Raw genomic sequence first — 21,706 nt, 5'->3', positions numbered from 1 at the left:
CTTGAGGAGCCGCGGCTGCGCGTTGGCGGAGGCCGGCGGGACCAAAGGTGTTAAGGAGCGACCTGAGAGGCGGCGGGCGGCGGGAGCAGGGAAGGAAAACGGGGCGCGTGAGTGGGTGCTCTGCTCCTGAGCGGTAAGGAGCCGTTGCGGGTCAAGTGTTCGCGGGGGGAGCTGTTCCAGCGAACCTCTCTTTTACCCTGCTGAGTGCTCGGTTCAGATCGCACCGGACTGTGGCTCTCACCCAGGGCTCGCCATGGCCCAGCAGAGAGCTCTGCCCCAGAGCAAGGAGACGCTGCTGCAGTCTTACAACAAGCGGCTCAAGGACGACATCAAGTCCATCATGGACAACTTCACCGAGATCATCAAGACCGCCAAGGTACGTACGTGGTCGCTGTTCCGAGGCCATGGGAGAAGGGAGGAGCTGGCTTTCCCTGGGGCCTGGGTAATGGGTCTAGACTCCACTACGGGGATGGGGATGGAAAGAGAATGTGACAGACCTGTCAGGTGCGTGTGGGAGCCACGAGGCTTTAAAAGAACAGATCGGCAGGTAAATAGAACAGCCACATAATGACATGCGCGGGTAGAGCAGCGTAGAGGACTGTAGGCCAATTGCTAAGAGCTCTACTTTAGTTACTAGGCACTAGTTATCTGGGCTGAGTTTCTCCCCTGCCGTAGAAGTTTGACCTTTTATGCTGACCCCCAGCCATAAGACTATTTTTGTTGCTCCTTCATTACTAATTTTGCTGCTCTTATGAACCGTAATGTGAATATGTTTTTGATGGCCTTAGGCAACCCCCATGAAAGGAGACCCACAAGTTGAGAACTGCTGCTCTATTTAAAGAATCTTGAGGTGCCTCAAGCCCACTGAGATCTGTGTCAATCTCTAGCGGGTCCATCTGTAAGATGGACAGTAAGAGCAGCACTTCAGGCGTTTGTGAGGGAGCCTTGCTTAGTCAACTGCTCAACATGGTGCCTGCCCAGGAATGGTCACTTGAAAAGACACCTTCTGGCAGGGGATGCTGGTGAGATGGTAAAGCGCTGCCTTCCAGTCACAGAGCTCTGCTTTATCCAGTCCCTAGCACCGAGTAAACCAGACATTTGCACAACCCTTTAATGCCAGACTTAGGAAGTGGAGGTAGGAGAATCAGAAGTTCAGGGCTATCCTTAGCTACATAGTTGTGGCTAGCCTGGGTTACATGAGAGCCTTCCTTTAAAACAAAGATCAAAAGTTTTGTCTTTTAGCCAAGTGTGGTGGTTCACAAGCCTTCAGTCCCAGCACTCAGGAGACAGAGACAGGTGGATCTCTGTGAGTTCGAAAGCTACACAGAGAAACCCTGTCTTTAAAAACATATATATATATATAAAATATATATATTATATTACATATATATGTTGTCTTTTAACTCCTTTATTGAACATCTTTTTTTTCCCGGAGACAGGGTTTCTTTGTGTAACCTTGGCTCTCCTGGACTTACTGAACATCTTATTTCATGTAAACTTTCCCAAAAAGACTTGGCAGTGTCCTTTTGGCATGCAGTCACCTATTGGTACCCACAGAACAAGAGGGGGTTGGAGTGGACATTGCAAGCTGTCTAGATAGGAAATAGCGTGCTGGGTCTGCAGGAAGGCCTGACAGACAGGCTGTGGTGGTGGCATGGGGTGGTGGCGGCCGTTGGCTGTTGGGTTCCTGTGAGCCAGGCTAAGCCAATTGGCTGCGTGTGTTGACTCTAGGCTTTCTTATTTGCCCTCAGATTGAGGATGAGACACAGGTGTCGCGGGCTACTCAGGGTGAACAGGACAATTACGAGATGCACGTCCGAGCTGCCAACATCGTGAGTGGCCAGGGTGGACGACACTGTGTAGGGGTTGTGGATAGAGTCCAGAGCAAAGGAACACAAGGGCACAGTGGAGTGGGGCAGAGCAATCTCAGGAGACTGCTCCTTGTGGGCAGTGGGAGGAGGGCACACAGGTGGTCATGGCCGCTCTGTGCGGTAGTCATTCTTGTGACATGAAGGGTGTCCAAGGTTGGTTGTGAATGGACAGGTAAATGGCTTAATGGGTCATGTGTGACGTGTGAGGATGTGTGACGTGTTGCAGGGAAAGCCCAGCAGGCCAGTGTCTGTGCAGTGGGTATAAGCCGATGACGATGTGGGGGGCCCAGACCCCAGTGAATCCTGCCCAACTTGCAGTTGTGCCATTCCTGGGAAAGGAGGAAACTTGGGGTGGAGTCTGGGCATTGAGTGGGATGCACAGGTGGTGCACATGGTCTGAGAGGGAAGCTCCTTGCAGTGGGCAAACTTACCCGCCTGTGCTCGGAGTGGGTGCTCCTCCTCCCTCCCCACACCGCCTGTGCTCGGGGTGGGTGCTGCCCTCCCTCCCCACACTGCTGTGCTGGGGTGGGTGCTGCCCCCCCCACACACACTGCCTGTGCTCGGGGTGGGTGCTCCTCCTCCCTCCCCACACCGCCTGTACTCAGGATGGGTGCTCCTCCTCCCTCCCCATACCGCCTGTGCTTGGGGGTGGGCACTCCTCCTCCCTCCCCACACCGCCTGTGCTCGGGGTGTGTGCTCCTCCTCCCTCCCCACACTGCCTGTGCTCGGGGTGGGCGCTCCTCCTCCCTCCCCACACCACCTGTGCTCGGGGTGGGTGCTGCCCTCCCTCCCCACACTGCTGTGCTGGGGTGGGTGCTGCCCCCCCAACACACACTGCCTGTGCTCGGGGTGGGTGCTCCTCCTCCCTCCCCACACCGCCTGTGCTCGGGGTGGGTGCTGCCCTCCCTCCCCACACTGCTGTGCTGGGGTGGGTGCTGCCCCCCCACACACACACACTGCCTGTGCTCGGGGTGGGTGCTCCTCCTCCCTCCCCACACCGTCTGTGCTCAGGATGGGTGCTCCTCCTCCCTCCCCACACCGCCTGTGCTCAGGGTGTGTGCTCCTCCTCCCTCCCCACACCGCCTGTGCTCGGGGTGGGCGCTCCTCCTCCCTCCCCACACCACCTGTGCTCAGGATGGGTGCTCCTCCTCCCTCCCCACACCGCCTGTGCTCGGGGTGGGTGCTCCTCCTCCCTCCCCACACCACCTGTGCTCGGGGTGGGTGCTGCCCCTCCCTTCCCACAGATGGTCCTGTGCTGGCTGGTACTTTCCTTTGTGGACCATGAACCTGAGACTTGCAGAGAACCCACTGTTGGCCCAGCCCTGGCCTCACAGCGCAGGGCCACTGCCTCTGCCTCCTCTCACATTTAACCCTGATCGCGATGGTGCAGGTCCGAGCTGGCGAGTCACTGATGAAGCTGGTGTCTGATCTCAAGCAGTTCCTGATCCTCAATGACTTCCCGTCGGTGAACGAAGCCATCGACCAGCGTAACCAGCAGCTCCGCTCCCTGCAGGAGGAGTGCGACCGCAAGCTCATCACCCTGCGGGACGAGGTCTCCATTGACCTGTACGAGTTGGAGGAGGAGTACTACTCGTCCAGGTACAAATAGGGCAGGGCTCCGTGCAGGTGGTGCCGGCTGCCCGCCCAGCCCAGCCAGGGCCCGCAAGGGCCTCGTGCTTTTCCAAGTCCTCCTTGGCAGCAGAGCCCCTGGCTAGAGCATTTGATGGACAGCCAGCCACCAGCCGGGCCCCAGGCCTTCCCCTCAATGAAGAGGGATGAAAACACAGAACTCCGTGTCAGCAGCTGAGGCCAGAAAAGGGCATCCCCCAGGGGGCAAGGAAGCCCTCCTGGGCAGCGCAGTCTCTGCCTTACTACGTTAGATCTCTGTCTGTCTAGACATTTCAGCCAAGGCTGGATTGGCCCCTTGTGGCCTTCCAGGTCTATAACTCTGTCCACTCTCTGGGACACCACTGCCCACTGCTTGCTGAGAGATTCAGTTCCATGTGGATGCCATCAAACCCCACAGGGTAGAGGTGGGCACCCCACAGGGTAGGAGGAGGACGGCGCTCAAGCCGAGTGGCCTGGGATACTTGGATAGCCTATTCCTGGCCAGCTTAGCCTCATTCATGGAGCTGGAGTCTCCTGGGTGAGACCTACGCTAGCTCCAGAGGATAGCAGCAGGCAGGATCTGTCCCTGGCCATCCCCAGGGCCACTCAGATCCTGAAACCTGACACTTTCCCATCCAGAGAGGCCAATGGGAAATATGTGGGACACTGAGGCTGGAGAGTGGAGGCCTTGCTCCCACCCCCGTAGCTTGAAGTTTAGGTTCCGTCCAGAGCTAACCTGGTTTCCCCTGGTGGTCGATTTGCTGACAGTGCACAGAAGCTGCAGCAGGAGCCGCAGCTGTCCAGAGCTGCTGTGGATGTGGTCCCGGCTTCCTTTTTCCGTCTTAGACTCGGTGTCACTGCTCAGCTGGAGCAGTTCTAAAGTTGTCCAGAGAGTTCTAGGGCTCTCCTGGGTCGCAGTAGTCATCAGCTTAGCATATAAATGGGAGCATCTTCTGTACCCCAAAATGGCAGAGCCTAACACCCACCCAAGGGTGCGTCCCTTCCTATCTCCCTGTCACTACCCTTTAAACAGCTACTGCATCAAGGGCACTTGGAGGGATCGGCCCTGTACAGGGTTAGGGAGGAGGGGATGAAATTGCTAAGACAGGAACCGAGAGTGCCAGGTTTCCAAAGCCTCCGTCCCTCTGTGTCACATGCACGAGTTTCTGGGACAACCTGTGTCCCCTTTGGATAGTCACCTCTCTCATGGTAAAGCAGCTGCCCTCTGCCTATGAGTTACCTTGTGTGGTCTCACCTGACCCTCTCGGCCCGCCCGCTGCCCTGCTGCCCCGCTGCCCCACTGCATGGCTGTTCCTGCCTTTTGACTCACTGCTTGCTCCTCTTGGCTTTGCCTTCCCTCCACTGTCCTGGGGATGCTACTCTTTTTGGCTTGGGTAGTTCTGAGAGGGACTGCTGGGGACAGGCATGGGGGAAGTGCAAGGCCCTGTGAGGATGAGACAGCTGTGGAAGCAGCTGTGCTCCAGGGAGCCACTGCCATGTCCGCGGAGGCACAGTCCTGGCCTCTTCCGACCTCTGGTCTTCCCCGTGTAACACAGGGAAATGAAATGCCTGAAGCTAGGACTTGACACTACAGGGCTGGAGCAGTGGTGCGCAGAGAGGTGCCCCGGCGTCTGGTCCTGACTGTTACCTAGTTAGGCCAAGGCACTGGTAGGGACAGACAAAGGTCTCTGCCACCAAGAGCTCTGTAATAGTTTTATCACTACCCTGCTGGTAAGGGGTGGGCAGTCAGGAGGAGACCTACAGGGACAAGGAGAGTCCCAGGTGCCAGGAAGGACATGTGGCCCACGGGGAGCGCTTCTCTAAGTCACGTGGCCTGTTGATGCCATCTTTCTTTGGATCCAGGGGTGGCCAGAAGTGCTTAGCAGAGGGGCCAGCACAGAGGAGAGGAAGGGGAGGCAGTCAGGTGATGGTCATTTCTTAACTCTGCATCTGTCTTGCTTTCCCCTCCCTGGCTTTCCTCTGCCTGCTCCTGTCACTCCTGGGGGTTTCTTGTGGTGGCAAAGCTCAAGTCTCTGCGAAGCTAATGACCTGCCTCTGTGCGAAGCTTACTGGAGGCTGGACCTCGACACAGATTCCGCTGATGGCCTCTCAGCCCCTCTTCTGGCGTCCCCGGAGATTGGTGCTGGTCCCTTGCAGTCTGCAGCCTCTGCCCACTCGCATGGTGGTGGCCCTGGTCCCACGGAACACACCTGAACCTCTTGGGGTACCTTCTCAGGGCAGCCCTCTCCAGGGCCCTCGTTTATCAGAAAGGATGCACACCAAGCCTAGCTTTTTGCAGTCTCAGCTCCCACTTGCAGACTTTGGGATCGGGAGACACTGTAGCCTCAGGAACCTGGCCAGGCCAGGGCCAGTTCTCTGTGATAGTTAGGGAACGCTGTTCATTTATTTACAGGCAGCACGCCTTGCATCTCTAATAGCTGCCTTCCTGACTGCCAGGTGAAACTATGTCCCACTGAGGACCTTGAATAAGGAGGGTGGCTGGTGAGAGGAAGACAGTCTCAGCTTGTTATTTAGATCTGTGAGGTCCTCGATGACCTTAGTCAGTCCAGTCACCCATCCTTAGGCTCCTGTTCCTATGTAGAGAGCCCTGTCTGTGGCCTGGTGCCTGGAACACAAATGTCTGTGGCACAGCTGACAGTCCTAGCAAGACTGAGAGGCAGCTAGCCAGGCCGTCTTGCTGGACTCCACCATCATTTCCGTTCTGTACTTTCGCGATCCGATTGTTGAATAAAACAGTACCTTTTTGTGTTGTTCATCTTTCTTTCCCCAATCAGTCCAAGATTGCCTGTGGGTCCCCCCACTAGTGTCTTGTAGGTCTTGACATTTGGTAAATGAATGAAAAAAAAATCTGCCTGTACTGCAAGCTCTATGTGACTGCAGCACCTGCACCTCTGGTGCCACCCCAACTTCGCACTATCTGTCATGCCTGAATCTTAGAAGCCATAGGCTTGGAGGGGCAAAGTTAAGTGGCAGATACAACTAGGAACTAGGAACTAGGAGCCAGTCCCAGGCTCATCACTGACAGGCAGAAACCAGTGTTCTGGGGCAGGTGTGTGCTTTCAGCCTGTCACTCTTAATTACCATCAGCATGCTTCATTCTTGAAAGTGGTCGTCCAGGGTCTATGAGGACCATGGGCTGGTCACCAGGTGGCCCAGCACCTACAGAGCCAAACAGAATGTAGCGCACACGTATGTGGCAGGGGGAAGTCACTGCTCTCAGTGAGGGAATTTAGCATTAGTGATGTTTGCAGTGGTTAACTGTTGGAAGAGTTTGTGTTATGGAGCCACAGGCTGGAGGAGTTGAGGAAGACACACCTGAAGCGATGGTTAGGAAGGGTTACCAGCCAGGCGTGGTAGTGCGTGCGCAGCCTCCCAGCACTCGGGAGGCAGATGTAGGCAGATCGATGTGAGTTCGAGGCCAGCCTGATCAACAAAGTCCAGGACAACTAGGACTACGCAGAGAAACCCGGTCAAGGGAGGGTTTCCAAAAGCTTTAACGGAAGACAGATTCTTTGGTCAATTCTCTATTCACATTTAAAAGCGACGTTTCTCATTTGGGGTACCGCTGTCTTTTTCTCCAGCTTGTGCAGCTCGCTGGGAATGTAGCTTTTGTATCCACCCCCCCTGCCCCGCCCCGCCCCACCACGAGATCATTGTGAGTGGCCAGGACCCACGCAAAAAGCTCCACTTTAAAGCAAGGCCTGTTAGTGGTCCGGCTTGGGGCTCGCTTTCCTCACCATTTCTTCGTATAGAAGTAACTCCAGCGCCATCTGTATGCCTGCAAAGGGTTTCTCATCCCTAAAGGCCCAGTACCATCACTACATGTCTCCAGCTGTTCCCCAGGGCTTTTTATACCTCCTAGTGTTTTGCTCTGTGTGTGGGGTGTGGCTGTGGGGTGCTGGGCACCGCCTTGCAGGCCGGGTTCTGGGCTCAGCCCGACAGTAGGGAAGGAACTAGAGTGGCCCTCGCTATGCCGGGCGCGGAGGGCCGGATTGGGGTCTTGAAGCTCGCTGGGACCCGTACACGCTCAGATTGCATCTTTCAGAGAATCGCCTCCGGGTTAAGGACTAGCCGGCCTCTCAGGCCTTGCTAATCGAGCTCCGGATGGGTAGCGGCAGCGTACGCCGTGGCTTCAGGGTCTGGCTGGCTAGGTTGCTAACAGAGACCTGACTTGGAGAAACACTTCGGTGGTGGCTTCCGTTACCCGGGAGCAAATAGCGACCGCGAGCGTTGACAGGCGGCGCCTGCGCAGGAGACACTTCCGGTGCGGTCAGGCTTGGCAATCGATTGCTCGGCTGGTGGCGCCTGCGTGCACGGTGCTTCCGGCTGGGCTCAGGGCCGCGGGAACCTCCGAGTGTGTCGCCGGTCCTGGGTGCCGGCCATGGCCTCTCTGCTGGCTAAGGATGCCTATCTTCAGGACTTGGCCAAGAAGATCTGCGCGCAGCCTGGCCCTGAGCGGCAGAAGAGCAAGTGGGGTAAGGCTGCCTACCCGAGAAGCCTTCGGGGTTAGGAAGGACGCCGTCGCACGGGACCCAACACGCGGGGTGCGAGAATCAGCGGGTGCCGGCGGCGGGGCAAGGTGGAGGGGAATGTAGTTTGGGAACTACCAGACTCGAACGGAAAGAAAAACGTGCTTGCTACTGCACGTGTGAAGAGGTCGCCGAGTTTTCTCACTGGCTTGTGTGTTCTTCAGTTCTTGTCTGTGTGTGTGTGTTGAAAGAACGCACACTCCGTTCTTGGCCTTTTAGTTTAAAATGCTAACATTGCCTCATCATTGGAAGTGGAAGTAAGTCTTATATATATATATTAAAAAAAAAAAAAGTTATCGCGGCTGGGCCTGCTTGGTGGGGAGGCTGAGGAGAAGAATCTCCAGGCCAAGACTTGCCGGCCCGTCTAGGCTCCAATGATTTAAGTTCTTCTCTGCGTGAGCAACTCTCAAAAAGCAAAAAGAAGCAGCTGGGCGTGGTGGCGCACGCCTTTAATCCCAGCGCTCGGGAGGCAGAGGCAGGCGGATCGCTGTGAGTTCGAGGCCAGCCTGGTTTACAAAGTGAGTCCAGGATGGCCAAGGCTACACAGAGAAACCCTGTCTCGAAAAACCAAAAAAAAAAAAAAAAAAAAAGGGCAAAAAGAGGTGGAGAGATGGCTCAGAGTTAAGAGCACTTGTTACTCTTGCACAGGACCCAGATTCGGTTCCTGGTACCTATGTGGCAGCTTACAACAGTCCCTGACTCTAGTTCCATGGGCTCTGTACCCTCTTCTGGTGGCTCCAGTGGCTCCAGGCACATTTATTTATTTACTTATTTTGGTTTTTTATTTTAAGATTTATTCATTATTACGTATACTATCAGATCACATTATAGATGGTTGTGAGTCACCATGTGATTGCTGGGAATTGAACTCAGGACCTCTGGAAGAGCAGTCAGTGCTCTTAACCCCTGAGCCATCTCTCCAGCCCCCCAGGCACAGTCTTGATGCACAGACATACATACTTACCAACACTCATAAAATTAAGTGAGTCTTTGGGGGTGGCAGTGGTGGTCCACATGCCGTTAATAGCAGCACTTGACAAACAGAAGCAAGGCAGCTCACTGTGAATTCCAGATGGCCGAGACTGTGTAGTGAGACTCCGTGGGTTTGTTGTTTTTAGAGGCAGTGTTTCTCTGTGTAACCCTTGGCTGCCCTGGAATGGTATTTGCTCTGTAGACCCAGGGTGGCCTTGAAATCAGATCCACCTGCTTTTGCCTCTGGAATGCTGGGATTGATTAAAGGTGTGTGCCACCACTGCTGGCTTGAGATGCTGTCTTAAACAAACAAGTAAAAAGAAAGAACTGGAGAGATGGCTCAACAGTTACATGTACCCACAGCTCCTGGGAGGGGACCAGGACCAGATCAGTCCCCCAGTATCCACTCCTTTTTGGACTCAGTGGATACCTTCACTTATGGTGCATATACTCCACACACTCACATGATTAAAATACAATAAAGATAAACTCACAGAAAGGAAAAACGAGGGTTGGAAATAGGAGTTAGTGTTAGAGCACTTGCCTAACGTGAGTGAGGCTTGCAGTATGATACCATGTGGGAAGAGACAAACGAGCAGCCACTCAGCCATGCTGCACTGAAACCCACAACTCTCACCTCAAACAGTAAATAGTTTACTCTGGAGCCCATTTTGAAGGATCATGGCCTGGGAACATGGACTTAGGTTACTTTTACAGAACAAAGAAAGTCAAGGCAAGTTTAAGATACATTGGTGTTTACATCAGCAAGATGAAGAAAGCTTTTATAGGCCCAGCAGCTGGTGACATTTATTTATTTATTCATTCATTTCTATTATTTATTTATTTATTTATTTTTGGTGTTTTGAGACAGGGTTTCTCTGTGTAGCTTTGGCTGTCCTGGATCTCACTTTGTAGGCCAGGGTACCCTCACACTCACAGGGCATCCCCCTGCTGCTGCCTGCCGAGTGTCGGGTTACAGGTGTGCACCACACTGGCTGCTGCTGACATTCTTAACTTTCAGGTTGGTCTGCTAAGCTAATAGACTTCAAAAGGTTTGTTATCTATCAGTCAGCTAGAGGTGGGCAAGGAACAGCGTTTTCACGGGGCTAAAGCTGAGCAGAGGTAAGGTAATCAGTGTCAGACCTGACCATTTAACCCTCTCCACATCACTGCAGTTCTAAAGAGTCAGTCAGTCTGTGCAGACATGGCTTCTTTCCAGGGATTCTCATTGACAGAACCAGCGACAGGCCAAAGTATCCCCAAAGCCCACCCCAGCGTGGGTGATGGATCCTAAAAGCTGTACAACTTGCAGCTAGACAGGTGGGAGAGTGCCTGTGCTTTACGAAGTGTTGCTTGGCCTTCCTGCTTGAGGAAGAGGGTTTTTTGGGAATCTGGTCAATTTTAGGGACTTCCTGAAGCCTTGGTGTTTAGTTCCTGAGTTTAAGGAACTTTCTGCCAAGATGGAAGGTTTTATTTAGGAGGAAATTGCCATAGCTGAGCCCAGTGATTGGTTTCGGACAGTGAGAAAAAAGTGTCTTAGCAGCGCCATCATTTGTTCCTGGAAGTAGGTGTTTATGTTTAGCTAATGGGGTGTGACCACCCTGAAGCCGGAGTTTCTTTTCTGTTCCTAGTATAAATAACTGCTGGGCCAAGTGTATTTTGGAGTTTTAAAAAAATTTTTAAAATTTTTTTTTTTTTTTTTTAATTTTTAGACAGGATCTCACTGTAGCCCAGCCTGGCCTCAGATCTCAGCTATCCGAGTGACTTAACCTGCAAATGCTGGGATTACAGCTGTGTGGCTACCTGCTGCCCAGGCAGTTGTTGGCTCTAAGCTCTGAGCAGGTGGTACTGGCTTAGCCACTTGGGCCTTTGCATCTCTGGGGTCAGTGCCTTGTAGGACCTTTCTTTCCTGAGCTGGTCAGAGGGAAGGGATTCAGCTTGTTTTGTATTTCAGGTGTCAGAACCAAAGGCTCAGAAGCTGCCGAGCCCCTGAAAAAGAAAAGGAAGAAAACACAAAAGAAATCTCAGGAGCAAAAAGCTACTGAGAAGAAGACTAAAGCCCTGGAGAAGAAGTCTCCCACCTCTTCTAGGGCCAAGAAACCAACGGAATCCAAACAGGAGAACTCCAGTTCCCCAGAGTCTCCTAAAGGTAAGGGGCTCCGGGACATGCCTGGTCAGGGCCAGCGTGGGCCTGGACACAAACGCCCCCACTGTTCAAAAGTACCAGCAGGTGCATGGTAATGATACAAGACTTTTTGGGGAGTGAAGAGCACAGGAGCTCAGTGGCAAATGGGACATAAGAGCTCATGATGGTCCTGGGCTGCATGACAGCCAGGTGGCAAGGTACATTTGTTTTGCTAATTGTCATAGGGACCAATCTCATAATGTGGTTGTTAGTAACTTGTCTTAAAGGAACTGGGGTCGACCTTACTGGTGGCCTGTACATCCATAAGTGGCCCTGGGGAAGGAAGGGGAGAAGTGGGGTGGGGTGAGTGAGGTGCGGGGGTGGACAACTCCCCCTTCAGCCTAGTTTCCTTTCCTGCAGAAAGCCAAGGCATGGCGCCTGATTCTGTCTTTGCACTGGATTTCCTGCGGCAGCGGCTACAGGAGAAGATCCAGCTGGCCCGGGGCCAGGTAAATGGGGCGCCCTCCTGAGCAAGGCTTGTAGAGTTTTGCCCTCCCCACTTCTGTGCTAGTAGTTTTTTTCCTGGAGTACCTCAGTCCCCAGGGTCACCTGCCTTGTGGCCGCTCTGTGTCCCTCTGAAGCATGGCCTCTTTCTTTTGGGGAGCTGCCTCCACTCATACCACATAGCTAAAGTGTAGCCTGAGTTGTCCCTCTAAAGGTCAGTGTCCAGAAGTGAGGTGACCTGACGAGCCGTGGCTCTGTTGCGTTGTGCTGGCTTCCCTGAACCCCTTTCTAAGGCTCTGTTCTTGACCTTTAGCGTCTCCCTCCCAGGATATGCCAGTCCCTGTCTCCAGGTTCCTAAGATGGGAGAATCAAGGCTCGTGGCCCCCTGTCCTGCAGCGCGGGCCTGGCTTGGTCAGACACACAGTGATCTCTCTGGTGGTGGCACAGGATGAAAGGCTGAGAGCACTCAACCCCTGTGTCTCATGAGCAGAATATACGGTGCTCAGGACAGGCACTCCATCTGAACTCTAGCACGGTGGATGGCCATATGCAAGACGGGGTGCTCTGGTATGCTGGAGGGCCTGAAAGCTGAGCCACGATTCTCAACCCGTGGTTCCTCACCACACTGGGGGTGTTTGCATCTGGGTAACAGGTCATACATTGGTGAGACATGGACACCATGGACTTGTGGCCTGCATGAGGGTTTCCTCTCAGGTCAGCCATATTGCAGACAAGGGCTTTGAGGGTGAAAAACCCCATGGCTGAACCCTCCCACCTTTTCTATTTTACCTTCAGGGCAGCACCAAGGGTTTGTCTGCTGCCACTTTAGAGAAAAGACAGCGTAGAAAGCAGGAGAGGGAGCGGAAGAAGAGGAAGCGGAAGGAGCTTCGAGCAAAGGAAAAGGCGGGAAAGGCTGAGAAAAAGGAGGAACCAGCCAAGGAGCCCCCAGAAGTGGCCTGCAAGGAGCTGCAGCAGCAGGGGCTGATCTTTAATAAGGTGGGGGCCATCTGGGCTGAGTGTCTTTGGCCAACTTTGCTGCTTGCTGATGGTGTAGGTGCATGTTGGTGACGCCCATCTGAAGGGGCAAAGGCCATGTCATTGGTCTCTGTCACTGGTGGGATCTGGGAGTCCTCTGTGCTATCGCTTTGTTGTGCCTCTTACCTATAGGTGGAAGTGACTGAAGAGGAGCCAGCCAGCAAGGTGCAGCGCAGGAGGGAGAAGCGGCAGAAGGTGAAGGGGAACTTGACGCCGCTGACGGGCAGGAACTACAGGCAGCTGCTGGAGCGCCTGCAGGCGCGGCAGGGCCGGCTGGAGGAGCTTCGAGATCAGGATGTGGGCAAGGCCCAGGAGCTGGAGACCAAGATGAAATGGACCAACTTGCTGTACAAGGCTGAGGGTGTGAAGATCCGCGACAATGAGCACCTGCTGCAGGAGGCCCTGAAGCGCAAGGAGAAGCGCCGGGCACAGCGGCAGCGCCGCTGGGAGAAACGCTCAGAGCATGTGGTGGAGAAGATGCAGCAGCGACAGGACAAACGGCGCCAGAACTTGCGCAAAAAGAAGGCAGCTCGGGCCGAGCGGCGGCTGCAGAAAGCCCGCAAGAAGGGCCGGGTGCTGCCACAGGACCTGGAGCGCGCTGGCCTCTCCTGAGCTGCTGGCACCGTCTCCACCCTTGGGGCGTGAGGGTGGCATGCAGTGCCGACGCAGGGTTAGGTGACAGGTTGGGTGTCCTACATGAGGTCAGCACAGTTCCTGCACCCATGCCAAGATGTTTCAGCAGCGTCTTTAAAAGCAGGACAGTGGCCTCCAGTCCTGAGAGGGAGGAAGGGGGTCTATGCTGTGCCCATGTTTTGTGAAAGAAGGGGGTGTGGGGGGCACCCCACTGTCTTCCTGCCCACCAGTATTTCCAGTGGCCATGAGAACAAAAGGCCGTGACTACTGATTCTGTATGCACAAGTCCCTGGGAACAGAAGAGCCCACAGGAGTTCTTGGAGAATCAGATCTAGGCAGGCATGGTTCTGGACCAGAGCTCCAGGGCTATCTGCATGGTCCTCCTGCTTCTTGTCATTTTAGCCTCATTTTCTTTTTTTGTTTTTGTTTTTCGAGACAGGGTTTCTCTGTGTAGCCTTGGCTGTCCTGGACTCGCTGTGTAGACCAGATTGGCCTCAAACTCATAGCGATCCACCTGCCTCTGTCTCCCAAGTGCTGGGATTAAAGACGTGCACCACCATGCTCGGCTTAGTCTCATTTTCTTATAAACCTCAGAGTCTGCAGGAAATGCCTTGGGTCACATGGCCGCCTGTGGCTGAGGCTTAGGGTGTAGTGGTATGCTGGCTGTTTTATGCCAGTTTGACCTGACTTACAGTTATCTGACAAGAGGGACCCTCAACTGGAATCCCACTAGATGGGCCTGTGGGCAAGCCTGTGGTACATTTTCTTTACTGGTGAGTGATAACGCTAGGGCCCAGTCCATGTGGGCAGTGCCACCCCCGGGCTGGTGGTCCAAGCTAGCCACGGGGAGGAAGCCAGTAAGCAGCACTCCTCTACGGCTTTTGCTTTAGTTCCTGCCTCCAGATTTCCGCCCTGGCTTCCCTTGATTGTTACCTGGAAATGGAACATGAAGTAAACCCTTTCCTCCCCCAGGTTGCCCTTGGTCAGGGTGTATTTTATCACAGCAGTAGTAATCCTAAGATAAGTGTCTGTGCTCTCACAGGTGGGGAGTCAGAGCAGAGTGGCTCCTGGGATGCTGGCCAGGGTGAGGTTGACGGCGAGAGCTTGGGTGTAGGAGTGTGTTGGTAGGGCTGGAGTACCATAAAAATTCCTAAAGGTTGAGCAGAATTAAATGATTTGGGTGTGGTGGTACACACTTTTAGTCCCAGTACTAAACACGGTTTGGCAATACTCCTTTAATTGCAGCACTGAGGCGAAAAGATGGTGAGTCCATTACAGAAAGAGTTCCAAGCTGGCATGATTTTCAGAGGGAGACCCTGTCATAAAACATGAAAACGTTTGGGGAGATGCCTCAGTGGGTAAAGAGCTGTAACTTTCTAGGCCAACTTTAATTTTTAGAACCCTTTCTAAAATCCAGATGTGGTGTGCACCTATAGCCCTAGCATTCCTTGAAAGATGGGAGCTAGAGACAGAATTGCCCTGGGAGTTCCTGGGCCACCTGCCCCGGACTATGGTAGCAGAGGTAAGACCCTGCATCGACAAGATGGAAGTCAAGAGCCAAGTCTTGTCGACTTACCTAGGCACACATATACACCCCTCCACCCCCACAGAAACCAAAAGCAGCTGGTGAGGTGTCTGTGTGAGCCCAGTGACCTGAGCTTGGTCTTGATCCTGCAGTGGAAGGAGGGCACTGGCTGTGAGGCAGCGCTGGGGCATGCCACTGAGGTAAAAGTCCGTGATCTAGAATGTTGGGTACATATAGTTAGGCAGGTGACTGGAGTTCTAAGATTATGAAGGGGTAAAGAGTATGTATATTCTGAAGTATTCCAAGAAGCCACTGGTTATGTTTCATGATAATGTCCTCAAAGGCTGTGTCTGAGAAGCTGGGCCCCCAAGTGGTACAGGGGCTTTTGGGGGATTTTCCTTGTGAAAAGTCTTCCTCTCCCTGTTCCCCTAGCACTAGGGCTGCCATCTTCCCTCCCCATGAAGGGGCTGATGGTCCAGGCTCTGAGTTTGACTAATAAACAAGACCCTGTGTGATTTGCATCCAGCTGATTCCTGGTAGTCTTTGGGGGTTTCACAACTTGGGCATTACACAAACAGTCACTGTTTTCCAAAAGAATTTTCTTTTCAAGGTCTAAGTACTTACAAAAAAACAGCTATTCAAGCCAGGCGTGGTGGTGCACGCCTTTAATCCCAGCACTTGGGAGGCAGAGGCAGGCAGATCGCTGTGAGTTGCAGGCCTGCCTGGTCTACGAAGTGAGTTCAGGACAGGCAAGGCCACACAGAGAAACCTTGTCTCGAAAAACCAAAAAAAAACCACCAACAACAAAACCCACAGCTATTCAGCTGAGTGGGGTGGCGCACGCCTTTATTGCTAGCACTTGGGAGGTAGAGGCAGGGAGATCACTGAGTTGAGGCCAACTTGGTCTACAAAGTGAGTCCTGGGCAGCCAAGGCTAACACAGAGAGATCCTGTCTTAAAAAAACAAAAAACCAAACCAAATAAGCCAATTAAAAATGGTGCACAGAGTTAAACAGAATTCTCAACAGAAGAATCTCAAAACGACTGTGAGTTTCCCTCTTATACCCATCAGAATGGCTAAAATTAAAAACTCAAATTGACAGCATGTGCTGATGACGATGTGGAGAAAGGGGAACACTCCTCCATTGCTGGTGGGAGTATAAACTTGTACAACCACTTTAGAAATCAATCTGGCGCTATCTCAGATAATTGGAAATAGGGCTACCTCAAGACCCAGCCGTACCACTCCTGGGCATATACCCAAAAGATGCCCCTCTGTACAAGGACATTTGCTCAACTATGTTCACGATAGCCAGAATCTGGAAACAACCTAGATGTCCCCGCAAGTGAAGAGTGGATAATGAAACTAGTATATTTACACAATGGAATATTACTCAGCTATCAAAACCAAGGAAATCTTGAAATTTGCAGACAGATGGATGAAACTAGAAAAGATCATCCTGAATGAGGTAACCCAGACCCAGAAAGACACACATGGTATATACTCACTTATAAGTGGATATTAGACCAACATAGATGTCCTCTGAGAGACTTCACCTAGCGGGGGATCGGGACAGATGCTGGGACTTGCAGCGGGACTCTGGGGGAAGCTCTGTGAGTTGAATGGGAGAGTTGGAGTGTGGAAGGGGAGGGGGTTGTCAGGAGCTCCACAGGGAGACTATCAAGGCTGGCGGATCTGGTCCTGGGGGGGGGGGGGGGGGGGGGGGGGGGGGGGCGGGAGGCTGCAAAAACTGATGCACCAACCAAGGACATTGCAAGCAAAGAACCAAGACCCCATGTTCAGATGTAGCCAATGGACAGCTCATTCTTCATGTGAAAGAAGATTGCCTCTGGCATGAACTCTGGTCCCAATTCAGAAACTTTTCTACATAGGTCTTCAATTTTTTTTAACTGTTTTTTTTTGTGCTAAAAATATGCATTCTAAGATACTATCTTCTCTTTGTGTTAAGAATCCCTGTGAGCTGAGTGTGGTGGTGCACACCTTTAGTCCTGGCACTTGGTGGCCAGCCAAGTCTACAAAGCCAGGGCTACACAGAGAAACCCTGTCTTGAAAAACAAAACAAAAATCAAGAATTCCTGTAAGAGAATGAGTAGAGGGCAAAATACAGTCCAGCTTCAGATCCAAGCGGCCCACATGTGCACCCTGTAATTTCGACCAGAGCCAACTCTCAGCCTCAGTGGATAATTTTCTTGGACCATTTAAGTCCTTATCACTGTGTACGGTTTGAAACAAATTGCTTAGCTCTTGAATAGTTAATCCAATTGTGGGCTGTAGCCAGTTAATATCTCCCAGCAAAATTTGAAAATCATTAAGAGTTTATAATTAATCTCTCCTGATTTGTACTTTCTGTGGCCAAACTTTCTGTAAACCTAGATACTGTAAATCCTAGATAATTGATAGAATCCCCCTTTGTATTTTTTAAAATTTTGTATTTTTTACTAGCAATTTGTAATCCCCAGAAAGGCAAGTTACTTCATCAAACATTTTTTCTTAGAATCCCAGCACTCAGGAGGCAGAGGAAGGCAGATCACTATGAGTTTCAGGCCAGCCTGGTCTACAAAATGAGTCCTGGACAGCCAAGAAAACAGAGAAACCCTGTCTCAAAAAACCAAACCAAACCAAATGGAAAAACCCCCCATTTTTTCAAGGTATCTGCATCTGAATCAGCCAGTAAGATATCATCCATATAATGATAAATTATAGATTGAAGAAATTGTTTATGAATTATTTCTAATGGCTGTTGTACAAAATATTGGCATAAGGTAGGACTGTTTAATATCTCTTTTGGTAAGACTTTCCAGTGATATCTCTTTATTGGACCACTGAGAAAGCAAACCTTTTCATATCATACTCATGCAAAGGGATTGTGAAAAATCAATCTTTTAAATCAATTACTATCAAAGGCCATGACTTAGGTAATAAAGAAGGCAATGGGAGCTGGGTGTGGTGGCGTACGCCTTTAATTCCAGCACTTGGAAGGCAGAGGCAGGTGGATCTCTGTGAGTTCAAGGACAGTCTGGTCTACAAAGTGAGCCCAGGACAGCCAGGGCTACACAGAGAGACTGTGTCTCAAAACAGCAACAACAATTCTGGCCATTGCTGGGGCCTTCTTTTTGGATTATCTCAGAAATAGCATTACTTCTCAGAATTCCTTGCCTACAATGGCTTTTCAAATGACCTGGCTTACCCTAATTAAAAATCTTGACTTCTTTTCTTTTCCTTCCTTCCTTTCTTTTTTTTTTTTAAAAAAGATTTATTTATTTATTATGCATACAGTGTTTTGCCTACATGTACACCAGATCTCATTATCTCATTATAAATGGTTGTGCTTGCTGGGAATTGACCTTAGGACCTTTAGAAGAGCAGACAGTGCTCTTAACCTCCAGCCTTCTTCCTTCCTTCCTTCCTTCCATCCTTTCTTTCTTTCTTTCTTTTTTTCCCCCCTGAGACAGGGTTTCTCTGTGTAGTCTTGGCTGTTTTGGACTCACTTTGTAGACCAGACCGGCCTTGAAAACTCACAGTGATCCGCCTGCCTCTGCCTCCCAAGTGCTGGGATTAAAGGTGTGTGCCACCATGCCTGGCTCAACATTTTGATTTTTTAAAAACTTTCAGAATTTATTCATTCTATCAGAGTGGTATTGTAAATGCGAGATCCACTATCAGTCATATTTCTAATCCATTCATCTATTAGTCCTGATAATACTGTTATATACATTATATTGTTATGTTGTATTATACATTTATTATATATTGTTATATTTATATAATACAATATATTATATATGACAATTATATAGATCATGAAAAATAAAGATACATGTTGTATTGTATTATATAATACTAATAAATAGATACAATACAACAATGTTATATATTAAAACAATATACAGCCATAAAATATATAATATATACTGTTATATATTATATATTTTAGAATATATATGTATGTATGTATATATTTATATTTCAAACCCATAACAAATGGCTGAGTTGTCTATTTAACATAGCAATGTGGACACTGGCCAATAGGTTCTCCTGCCTCTTACAGGTCCTTCTGGCTGGCATACCATGCCTGCTACCCTAAACTTTCCAGCCCAGAGGGCTGTGCTGCTCTCTTCCCTATATAATCCAACCATTTTGACGACTCACTCTCTTTGTACCTTGGGGCCTCCTGGCTGCGGCACCTTGACCTCTCTCCTTTCTTCCTTTCTCTCCCTTTTTCCCACATGGCCTAGCTCAAGGTCATGTCTACTATGGACTCTCCCATATATCCCTGCCTCTCCCACATATGCAATAGACTTTCTCCTCCACCATACCTAGAGGCAGTCATGTCTCTCCCCTCTCTCTCCACCCCCCCCCTCATTCACAAAGCAGAAGCCTGACTCTGGGACACCAATGATTAGATTAAATGATGAACTGGTGAAGAAGCTCATGGGAAGCTGTGGGAAAGAGCCTTGCTTCCAGAGTAGCTGAGCTGGAGGGCAGGCCCGAGGGCTGTCCTTAGGGTGTTGACGGCCACCTTGAGGTTTGTAAGTGCGAAGGAACAAGGGCAAAAGTGGACATGGTTTTCACAGCTCAGAGTCAGGGGATCAAGGCAGTGACTGGTCTTGGAGTTGGGGAGGACAGCTTGGGTTGGAGAAATTGCTTCTGCTCACGGGAAGTCTCCATTTGCTTCAGGCTTGCATGTGAACTGGGAGGAAGTTCAGAAACAAAACAAAACTCATGAGATGCAGACAAATGAAGATGGCCACATCCCAGCACCACTGTCAGTGGTTTCCTGCCTCTGCAGGGACCTCCAGTCAGGGAAAGCTGGACCCTGGGGCAGACTGCGGAAACGAACTTCAAGGGGAGTCCAGTGAAGTCAAGTTAGTGAGCTTATTAAGTATTTAGGAGGCTGGAGAGATGACCCTGCTGTATTTGGAGTGTTTGCTGGTGCTTGCAGTGGACCTAGGTTTACATCCAGACATCAGCATCGACGTCACAACCACTATTTCCTGCAGTTCAGGTGATCTGATGACCCCCCCTTTGGCATCTGCACACAGAATAGCAGGCATTCCCACACATAAATACAGTTTAAAAAAATTTTTTTTAAGTATTCAACAAGATTATAAAAGAAAAGGCTAGTATACATGCTCAAGTCATGGGTATGGGCTCAGGGAGAGTGTCAGATTCAATCCTGTGGCTCTCTATGTTACCTTGCTCAAAAGAATGTACTTTACAAGAAGGTTCTGGAAGAAGAAGGTAGAGAGAGGAAGAGGTCATCATGAGGACAGAGAGATACAGGAAAGCATCCAAGGAGAGACAGAGATGATAATGACTACAAATTCTTGGGAAGAAGACAGTTCAATATGTCACTCAGGAGCCAAGTCATAAAACTAAGAGGAAAAAACTGAAGGAACAACATGGCCACAGGATCCAGCATGCCTGCACTTGAAACCTGGCCCCTTCCCTGCAGCATACTCTCAGGAGTGCTCATGCCAAAACAGGTTTCCTCCACTCCAAAATAGACAAACTATTTTCTCCCTGTTTTATAGGGTTCAGGCATCAAGACAAGGCCTGGCTTGGGACTTGTCTACAGTGGTGGCCGTTACAGCCACCGGGAGTGTGCTCCATGGGTCTTACATCTCAGGATCAACGTGAAACTTGTTGCCTCTGAGATGCTTTGAACTTACAGTTAGCCACCACAGACATGGCTTTTAAGACTAACAAAGCTAAAAGGCAAAACTTGAATCCCTTCTGTCCAAGCACTCTGCGACTATCTGTATGTGACCCTGGCTAGTTCTACTTAACACGAGCTAGGGTCATCTGAGAGGAGGGAACCTCAAGTGAGGAAACGCCTTTGTAGGCAAGCCCGTGGAGCATTTTCTTAGTGATGGATCAGGGAAGGCCCAGCTCATTGTGTGCGGTGCCATCCTAGGCTGGTGTTCCTGGGCTCTATTAGAAAGCAAGGCACGCGGAGCAGCTCCCCTCCATGGCCTCTGCATCAGCTCCTGCCTTCAAGTTCCTGCCCTGTTTGAGTTCCTGTCTTGACTTCCTTCCATGGTAAACAGTGATGCAGAAGTGTACGTTGAATAAACCCTTTCCTAGGGTTGCTTTGGCCGTGGCGTTTCAACAGCAATAGTAACCCAAACTAAGAAGTGTGCTGCACTTAAACAACTACAACAAGGTTTGATAAAGCAAAGCTTAAATTTAAATAAAAATTAAAAGCTAAGTAAAAATGTATGAGCTGGTTTGCTTATTATTATTATTTTTTAATCTTAAAGCATTTCCTTTTGAAATGAAATTTGGACTGATTGGGTTGAAAGAGGAGTGGTTGTACATTAAAACTCACAATTACAAACGTTCCGGCCTGCAGGAAGCCTAGTTCATCATTCATTTGCTGCTTTTAAGCTTTTTGTTTTTGTTTTTTGAGACAGAGTTTCTCTGTGTAGCCTTGGCTGTACTGGACTCGCTTTGTAGACCAGGCTGGTCTCGAACTCACAACGATCCACCTGCCTCTGCCTCCCAAGTGCTGGGATTAAAGGCGTGCGCCACCACCGCCCGGCTTTGTTTTTTTTTGTTGTTTTGTTTGTTTGTTTGTTTTTGGCTTTTAAGCTTTTTAATGATTTATTTTTCTTTACTTTGTGTTCATTCATATTTTCCCTGCATGTATATCTATAGCAGACCTGATAGACTCCAATATAGCTGCAATCTTCCAAGCATGTGTTTGGGGGTAACCTGTTTTAGACCACCACAGCCCTCCAGATATCTCTTCGTATCCCAGTGCTATCTGATTTCCAGACCAATCTATTATAGGATCATCAGCTCCGGAAATACTAAATATCATGGGTACATTTTTATAACATTTTCTCCAATTAATGGA

The 21,706-nt window shown here is 50.6% G+C and overlaps 2 protein-coding genes across 2 annotated transcripts; both read left to right on the top strand.

The window, feature by feature from the left end:
- Positions 1-169: 169 nt before the first annotated feature.
- On the top strand, positions 170-5,787 carry Med22 (mediator complex subunit 22). The gene is made up of 4 exons (XM_051166495.1): positions 170-376; positions 1,752-1,832; positions 3,262-3,470; positions 5,504-5,787. Exons 1-4 carry the CDS (start codon positions 254-256, stop codon positions 5,691-5,693), a joined length of 603 nt encoding a protein of 200 aa, XP_051022452.1. The 5' UTR covers positions 170-253; the 3' UTR covers positions 5,694-5,787.
- A 2,091-nt stretch (positions 5,788-7,878) lies between these two features.
- On the top strand, positions 7,879-13,283 carry Surf6 (surfeit 6). The gene is made up of 5 exons (XM_051166735.1): positions 7,879-7,975; positions 10,956-11,150; positions 11,547-11,635; positions 12,426-12,626; positions 12,798-13,283. Exons 1-5 carry the CDS (start codon positions 7,882-7,884, stop codon positions 13,275-13,277), a joined length of 1,059 nt encoding a protein of 352 aa, XP_051022692.1. The 5' UTR covers positions 7,879-7,881; the 3' UTR covers positions 13,278-13,283.
- The last annotated feature ends 8,423 nt before the right edge of the window (positions 13,284-21,706 follow it).

Source organism: Acomys russatus, chromosome 24 (assembly GCF_903995435.1).
Source record: "Acomys russatus chromosome 24, mAcoRus1.1, whole genome shotgun sequence".
In the NCBI taxonomy this organism is placed as follows: domain Eukaryota; kingdom Metazoa; phylum Chordata; class Mammalia; order Rodentia; family Muridae; genus Acomys; species Acomys russatus.
The sequence above is the reverse complement of the archived record's forward strand: the minus strand, read 5'-3'. Positions and strand labels throughout refer to the sequence as shown.